Below are 8,610 nucleotides of genomic sequence, written 5' to 3'. Positions count from 1 at the left end.
CATATTTTTAAAATACTTTATTTTTTTCATAATACTGTCATTACAAAAAAATACAAAAAACTACTATAAAAACATTCAGGGGCTTGTCAAAGTGAGAAAACCTAAAGACCCCACCCCAGGAGCAGCTGAAGCAGTCTCCTCCCAGCTCTTCACGGTTTGACTTTTATACAACTGTGGGAGAGGGGTGGGGGTCACACAGGCAGAGAGGGGCTGGAAATCTCTGACACAGCCTCCAAGAAGGTAAGAAATAAGTAGCTTCACATATCACAAAAGTGGGGTTTGGAAGTTTGGGGTGGCCTGGCCCTGAGTTCAGAGATGTGGGGAGAACCTGTGATCCTGAATCTCTTGGTGGGGAGTAGCTGCCACCTGACCCCAAAGCCCTTTCCTTCCTGATGATGGCCGGGAGGTGGGTCCTGCCCCACCTCTTAGCTGTAATGCCTCAGCCTCTCTTTTCCCCACCCGTGAACACTCCTCAGAGCAGCTGGGGGGACAGACCCTCCAACTCTGTGGGGCGTAGGCAGAGCAGCTGTTGGGGAGGCTCCTGAGTGTTGGTTCACCTCCCTGTCCCCAAATGAAAGTGTCTCGTGCTCAATGGACGCCTTGTTCACAGGTAACGGACCTTCTCTTCCTATGTCCGCTCCTCTGTCTCGCAGAGAGACACAGACCACTTTAGGCCAGTGCTCCATGGGCATGAATACTTGTGGGATAGCCTTGGACACTACAGACCTGAGGGAGGGGTGTCCTTTCTGTCCTCTTTCTCCAGAAGCAGGAGGAAGCCGGAGGGAAGGGAGAGAGAGGAAGGGTGTTAGCAAGGCTGAGGGGAGGAGGACATGCTATTTACAGGCGTGGACAAGGACTCTATCTTCAAGTAGCACTCAAGTCACTCTCCAGCCACTGGAGTGGGAACTGGATTCAAAGCTAGTGACAGAAAGTTGACCCCTGGCCTGGGCTAGCTCTCCCACCTCCCTCCCATTCCCCCAAAGCAGCCCAACTCTGAAAGGGGTTGGGGACAGGAACAGTTTCCTGAAAATCAGTGGCTTTTTTGTTTTCTTTTTTTTGCATTTTAGAAAGGTGCCAGTGTCCGGTGGGCATCCAGCTGGGTCCACATGAGATGGGGTGAGTGTGGGGTATTGCTGTGGCGGGCTCCAGACTGGCCAGGGCGGAGCCTAGGAGCAGGGGAGGTGCTGCTTAAGGATCTGCCGTGTCTGCGGTGGTAATCTGTCAGGGAACCGAACTTTGAACTCAACAATGAGGTCTCCCCGCTGAGTGGGCACCTTGGGGAAGGGGAGGCCCTCCCCGCGGAGTCTCTTCACGGTGCCTGGCTTGATAACATCGTTGCAGGGCAGAGGGATCACTCGGCCATCAATGGTGGGAATGTTCACGGTGCAGCCACACAGCGCCTAGGGAAGATAAGGCAGAGTGAGGAAAAGGGAGGCAGAGAGAGTGGAGAGAAAGGAAAAAGATGTACACGGGGATGGGGTGGAGATGTGTGTCAGAAAGGAAAGGAAAGAGATGCTTCCTATAGACACACACACACACACACACACACACACACACACACACACACACACACACGCCCCACCTCCTTGAGGCTGATGAGCGCACTGTAGAGCACATTGGTGCCATCTCGGCGGAAGTGTGCATGAGGCTTATCTTTGAGCACGAAGACAATGTCGGCTGGGATGTTGTCAGGTGTGGCATCGCCCTCTTTGGGGAAGGTGATCTTGGTACCTTCCTTCCAACCGCGCTTGATGACGATGTGCAGGATTTTGTCCTCGGTGCGCACAGTTCGCCCATCAGGGTTGAGGCGCCGTCTTGTAATCTTCATGCGCTTAGTGGAGCCATGGTAGATCTCCTCCAGGGATACCCGAAGCTCATGCACCACAGGGGGGTCTTGCACCTTGCGCCGGGGGTACAGTGGTTCTGGGGCTCGCCTTGGACCCCTGCTCAACCCATTGAAGCCAAAGCGGCCAAAGGCACCAAATGGGTCCTCATCTTCATCCACATCCATGTCATCTGGGTCAAAGCCACTGAAGGGCCGAGTGGAGCGGCTGCTGGCAAAGAAGATATCGAAGGGGTTGGAGCCACCAAAGAAGGAAGCAAAGGTGGCATGAGGGTCCCCATGAAAGGTGTAGTGAAAGGAGCCACTGGAGCCACCTGAAGTACCACCGCCGGTCTTGAGGCCTAAAGGGGAGGAGAAGTTAGGGGCAGTGTGGTCCATCCTGGCCCCATCCCAGTCTCTTTCCTCTACCGCTAAGCTGCCAGTTCCCAGGCCTAGATAAAGAAGCAACCTTTAACTCCCACAGAGAGGGCTAGACTAACAGAGTGAGAAAAGCTTTGGACAGACTGATATCCACTCAATTAACTCCATACTTAGGAATACGTATCTGGGCATGGTGGTGCACGCCGGTAATCTCAGTACTCAAAAAATTGGGCAGGGGGACAGAGTTTCAGGCTAGTCTGGACTGTGTAGTGAGACCTTGTCTCAAAAAACAAACCCAAACAATCTGCACCTTGAGATTCCCTCGAGCTAGTTAGCCAGTAAGTGGAAAAGCGAGACTAGGGGCCTTAGGAGATGGCTTCTCTTATGTAACCATCCCCACTTCCTCAGTCCAAACATGCCTCATGAAGGCTTGGGCAGCTGGCCTCGTATCACATGACAGGCTATACCTGACTCCCAAATCTCTGTTGACTTCCCAAGATACCCAGGGCCAGAGACAAACAGACAGGGTTTGACCAGAGGGGCTAGTATGAAGTGTGGACACAGTCTAGGAGGAACCTTGCTTTGATTCTGCTCCAACAGGAAATCAAGAGGTCTCAAAAAACAAGGAATCCCATTGACATGGAAACGAGGAACTATTTTTCTATTAAAAAAATTCAATTACTTGATTTCCATCTCTGAGCCCGTGTTGCGCAGCTTCAGGGACTGCCATTCACGTATTGTACAGACAGAGGCTGCACGGGACCAGCTTCCCCAGGGTTACATCACACCAGCCCTGCATCCCACATTTAATGTGGAGCAACCACCATACATCAATGGGCTGGGACCATGCAAGGTCCCAGATGCTCCAGAGAGTGACCCCAGATGCTCTCTCTGGAGCTGGGTCTTGTCTATGGGACTCAGATTGCTGGATGGTACTTTCAGGGTAGGTCTGTGATGGAATAGTGGGACGTATGGCAGAGGGGATTAACACAGACTGATCCAAAATATATCGATTCAGGGATGGGGCCCAGGTGAGGGGAAGGGCCCCTCTCATTGAGACTTATTTCTGGGGAGGGAACCCAGGGCTTTGTGCACTTTAGGCAAGTGCCCTAGCACTAGGCTGGGTTCTTAGCCCTCTCGGAGGCCTTTGGTCTAAAATTTCATTTGGTCTTGGGAATCTGGGCCTAAATTACCCTCTTATTTCATGGGACTACAAGGACGGGTTTGGGTTTCATTAGCGAGGGCAAGTAAATAGCAGGCATTTGGGGGCTTGTGGCAGCTGCCTCTTAACCCCTCCCCCAAGACTTGGGTCTGTTCTTTCTTCCTGTTGAAGCAAGTTTGCAAAGCTAGGCAGAGCTCCTGAGAGAGCAGGAGGCTGGACTCATGACAAGAGGGGAATTCTCCCCGCAGGGATTCCTGCTCTACCACCCCACCTCACTTCAAGCAGAGAACAACTTGTCCCAAGCCAGAGCTGCACACGGACTCTGTGCACAATTGTTCTGGCTGGCTGTTGAGGAAGAGGGAGGGCAGACAGAAATAGAACTGACTTTCCAAGGCTGTTTCTCCTTCCTCCAACCCAGAGGTCTTCCCTGGGCCACAGTGCCCATGATCTATACCAGAACCCAGGGGCTTCTAGGGCCGGGGTCTGGGTGTTGCCTTCACTTGGGCTTGGTCGTGTATGAGGTGGGGGAGGAAGTTTCTGGGTAGCTTCTGCAGCCCCTTTCCTAAAAGGTTAGGCTGAGTGCAGGATTGGATGCAGTTCTGAGACCGGCCACATGGAGGCATGGTGCCTGCACGGCCTGCCTTCTTTCCCTGCTCCCATCCTCCTTCCTGAGCTGGGAGAAGGCTGGGGATTGGAGCAGGTGCCGGGGCTCTCTGAGAACTGGCAAGTCTAGGAATGATCAGGGAAAAATGGAATGAGCTCACAGCCTAGAGACTAAAAAGAGGGAGCTGGGAAGATGGGGCACGGGGAGGAGAGCGGCAGAGGTGAACAGAACACAAAATGAAGAGGGGACGGGAGGATCGTGCTCTTCAGCCCCTGCTTTTAATCAGGCATACTACATGCCATTAGCCCGGTTCATTCTGAGCACACCCTGGGGAAGGTGAAGAGGAGGACAGTGTGAAGAACGGTGGATGTCGCTAGGAGGAAGGGCAGGTCTTCCCAGGAGGGAGAGTCCTCAGCTGTGACAATGTCTCTTAATATAGCCTGACAGGTGCCTGTGGCTGGCGGGTGGCAGGCGGGCCCCGAGGGGCAGGCCCAGAATTAGCAGCTACATCATGCCCGTGGGATGTGCTGGGCGGAGCCACGCTCTCGGAGGCTTTATTTGGGCCTTTCCTGCTGCCCACCCTGTGCGTGTCCACCAACTGCCCCAGGGAAGGGTAAGATGCCCACAACATCTCCCCCGCCACTCCTGGATCCCTGCCACTTCCTCTGGGAGGCAAATCTCTGTTCTGTTGGCCTGAAGTGGCCAGGGACTGGGGGATGGTGGCAACAAGCATTTCCACGGAGAACTCTAGTGGTTAATTCCCTGGCTGTTCAAGGGCCAGACTTTTATGCTGATGAATGTAAATGCCGTGCTCAGAGAGTCACAGGCTCTCTCTCCCCAACCTTTCAGACAGCCAATGAAGCTGCAGGGACTTCAGGCAGGACTAATAAGGCTGGGAAGGAAGGAAGGGGGGGGGGGAGGCCTCTGGCTCAGACTCCAGCCTCTCTAGGGCCAGAAAGGGCCAAGGGAGGGGGAGAGAGATGGGGAAGACAGTGAGCTGTGACCAGGTAGTGAGCAATTGGGCTGCTCTAAAGAAATTTGCCTCCTCCAACCCCACCGTGAGAACTGGCTTGCCCAGGGCTCCAGAGAAACTCGGGGGTCCAGGTTTGGGCCGCTGTACACCTTCTTACCTTCCTCCCCATACTGGTCATACAGGCTCCGTTTCTTAGGGTCACTCAGCACGTCATAGGCCTCAGCAATCTCCTTAAACTTCTCCTCAGCGTTGGGTTCCTTGTTCTTGTCTGGGTGGTATTTCAAGGCCATCTTCCGATAGGCTTTTTTGATCTCATCCTCATTGGCCCCTGACGGGATCCCGAGAATCTTGTAATAATCCTTCCCCATCACAGCCACTGGACCGGTGCTAGGCTCCTTGTTTCTGAAAGAACCCAGGTCCAATCTTTGGTGCCCTGATCTCTACAGCCCAGCCCCACTCCTGATGATCCTGCAATCCTTAAATGACTCCCTGTATGACCTTCAATAGGTCATGCCTATTCTCTGGGCCTCTGTCTCCCCATCTGTAAAGTGAAAGTTTTGGCTAGATGCTCTCTTCCAGTTCTGACATGCTAGGATTCCGTGATTCCTTTCTCAGCTTCTGGCTGAAGATTGTGGCCCACTTCTCAGGTCTAGGCTGAGGCCCAGGCCCTTGGGCCAGCCTGAGGACCCCTGAGAGGCCCTTCGGAGTGAGATGGCACTGTGGACTGACAGACTCACACACAGAAGCTGGCGAAGGTCAGTGTACTGAGTGAGGTCACCTGAGCTTCGTAGTCTCTCCTACGCCACACCTCAGGCATGGTGCCCGGACTGAGGACAGCTGGGGCAGTAGCCCAGGACCGGGAACAGGCTCTAGTCTTCAGCCAGCTGAATCAGGCTCTGGGAGTTTGGAGTCTAGATCCCTCTGCCCTCGCCCCCCCCAGGCTATGCTAAGCTTCACGTGTGACTCAGATCACAGAGTGACTCACAGCCTTTGGAAACTGCTGTTCCTAACACCTTCATTAGCAAGGGGGGACACTGTCTATCCCCCAACCAGGGGAACAGTTGCCTCTACTCGTTTCCAAGGATCTACACACTGAAGTGTGAATACATGTCTATGTGCCCAGGCACCAAGGGTAGTGAACAAAGGCACCAGAGATGAGGCTTTCTCAAAGCCTAGGGGTCAGGAGGCAAATAGACACTAACCACTGTGTCCTAAATACCTTCGCTGCAAGCCCCTCTCTGTCTGCCCCTATAGTTTAGGATCTGACTCCACATTAGGCTTATACTCCTCTGATGACCCCTTCTAAGTGGGGTTCAAGGACATCACCACGGGGCTCTGATCCTTCCACTCTAACCTGCTCTCATCAATGGATATGTGGATGATATGAAGGGAGGGGACTCGAGGGAGTGGCCGGATGCTGTTCTTTAGCCTTTTGGAGGTTTAGCCAACCCTTGTCAAAAGAGGGAGAACCAGAGTCTTTCTAGCAATGTCCTGGCAGCCACAGCTGAGGCTTGCTTTTCTGCCCCTGACTACTTCACAGTTGTGAGATGTACAAGGTGTCCTGGCAGGGCTGTGACAGTTAGGGGGAAGCCTCTGGCGCCCCAGGTAGGCAGGGAGAATGACCTTAGCTCCTGTCCCTACAGGGCTTGCTGCAGGTGGCTGGCTTGACTCATGGTTCTGGGAGTCACCTCACTCTGACAAAGAGAAGGCACCATAAAGGCGGGTACTCCCCCATTTCCCCACACCAGCATGTCACGCCTGTGGGGGAGACTGGAGTTGGGGGAGGCAGAGAAGAAAGAGCATCTGGGGGAGAGCAGCCATTTTCGGAAGCGGCATTCAGAGCAGTCTGAGAGGGAGACGGGGTGGTCTGCCATCTTTGTCTCAGCCCACACTTTCTTTACCCCAGGATTGAAAGAAACCTAGGACAGCAACAGGGGGCCGGAGAACCCCAGCAGCTTCTAGGCAGAGGGCAAGTGGCATAGCTTACTGGCCCACCCACCTTTTTGTGGTCCCCCCATTACCTCTCCACCACCGCCAGCTTCCTCTCTGGCACCTGCCTGCTAGCTGTTCTCCACCCATAATTCTCTGGCCTCCACAGACCGGGGCCACCTCTGAGGACCTGCCTCCTTCCCCACCTTTCCACCCCTCCCGTCTCCCTCCCCCCCAGCCACGTGGCGGAATGACAAAGGGGCCCCATGGCATGGCTCTGCCTTTGATGAAGAATGAGGACTATGTTAAGGGAGAGCTAGGGATGACAAAAATGAGGACAAATAGCAAAAGGGACTGGGAGGAGAGAGGGCCCTGACAGGAGATGAGAGATGGCAGGAGGAGACGGTTGAAGTGGAAGACAGGTGACTGAGAGGGAGAGCTGAGGAACTGAGACATTGGAGATGTGTGTGGCAACAGAGTTTGAGGGAGATGGATGACACCGGTACAATTCATTCAGACGTGCAGGTGAGGTCAAAGGATGCCACAGGACGAGATGAGGATGCCAGGGAGGGAGGGAGGAGGAGGAGGCAGTGCAGGGATGGCTGATGTGGAGAACTGGACTCCGCGTGGGTATGAGTGCCCTTCTCAGGAGGGACTTACCGAAACTTTACAAACCCATTCAGCGTCCACGCTCGAAGTTTTAAGGGCTCCAGCTGAATTTTAAACATCAAGCTGGCTAAGAAGTCTTCTCCCCAGAAGTGTGGGAAGCTCCGGAAAGCTCCTCGGGCCTGCAGTGGGGGTGCTGCTGGGGGTGGGCAGGAGAGCACTGTGCGCTTAAACATGCCCAGCCCAGCCCCTCACCTCTGATCGCTCCACCGGAGCCTGCTCGGGACGCCGTAGCTCTGGCAGCCACCTCCTCAGAGTCTCAGAGGCGCTTGCCCAGCAAGGCCTGTGTCGTGCCGCAGGAGCCGGACCTGATCCCCGGGTGCGGAGCGGAGGGAGAGGGTCCAGCGGCCACCTGCCCTCAGGTACAGCAGTGTCTGTCTGGCTGAATGTGAGTGGCTGTATGGCTGGGTGACAGTGAGGCTGGAAGTGGCAGTGGGTGCTTGCTGAGTGGCAGCGTGTGTACCTGTGACAGGTGTGACAGCCAGGGCCCCCGAGAGGCAGTGAGCTCCTCTCGCCTCTCCGGGGAGGACCCAAGCCCAATCCCCGAGAAGCTACTCAATGAAGTCACTGACGGGGAGTCTCCTCCCCCGCAGATGGGCGGGGAGGGGCGGGGCAGAGCCGAGCCTGGCCCGGACAAAAGGCGCGGCGGGGAGAGGAAGGAAGGGGGTTCGCGCGGGGGAGGGGGTCGGTGATGTCACCTCAGCTGGCTGCCTGGCCTGCTCAGAAACGCCTCCGCCCGGCGCAACCCAATCCGACCCGACCCAACCCGACCCTCGCCGCAGACACCCCGCACCTGGCCGACCCCGAGCTTCCAGGACCCGCGCCCCTCTAGCAGAGGAGGCTATGGACCCTCGGTGTCCTAACCCCCCCGCCCCCCGGACCTGTCTTCTCGACGCCCCACCCCCGGGACCCCCGAGTCCTCGCTCAGCGCCCTCACCGGTGAGGAGCTGCGGGCGTCGCCGCGGTCCTTCTGTCAGCCGCTGCCCCCTCCCCCGGCTCCGGCTCGGCTCCGCCGCCTCCACTCGGGACAGGAGTCGCCTGCCCGCCGGCCGCAGACAGCGGGACCGGGAGCC

General features: G+C 55.7%; 1 protein-coding gene across 6 annotated transcripts; it reads right to left on the bottom strand.

The window, feature by feature from the left end:
* Dnajb5 (DnaJ heat shock protein family (Hsp40) member B5) lies at positions 1 to 8,610 on the bottom strand. 6 transcript variants are annotated; one of them, XM_042271026.2, is made up of 5 exons: positions 8,475 to 8,610; positions 7,733 to 8,000; positions 5,100 to 5,344; positions 1,583 to 2,184; positions 1 to 1,400 (listed from the first exon to the last, which is right to left on the bottom strand). In XM_042271026.2, exons 3-5 carry the CDS (start codon positions 5,308 to 5,310, stop codon positions 1,167 to 1,169), a joined length of 1,047 nt encoding a protein of 348 aa, XP_042126960.1. In that variant the 5' UTR covers positions 5,311 to 5,344; positions 7,733 to 8,000; positions 8,475 to 8,610; the 3' UTR covers positions 1 to 1,166. The 6 variants fall into 6 exon arrangements, with proteins under 6 accessions (XP_042126960.1, XP_042126958.1, XP_006986039.3 ...); XM_042271024.2 differs by lacking the exon at positions 7,733 to 8,000 and adding an exon at positions 7,532 to 7,673 and having other exon boundaries at positions 8,475 to 8,601; XM_006985977.4 differs by lacking the exon at positions 7,733 to 8,000 and adding an exon at positions 7,532 to 7,676 and having other exon boundaries at positions 8,475 to 8,600.

This window comes from Peromyscus maniculatus, chromosome 2 (assembly GCF_049852395.1).
Source record: "Peromyscus maniculatus bairdii isolate BWxNUB_F1_BW_parent chromosome 2, HU_Pman_BW_mat_3.1, whole genome shotgun sequence".
NCBI lineage: Eukaryota > Metazoa > Chordata > Mammalia > Rodentia > Cricetidae > Peromyscus > Peromyscus maniculatus.
The sequence above is the reverse complement of the archived record's forward strand: the minus strand, read 5'-3'. Positions and strand labels throughout refer to the sequence as shown.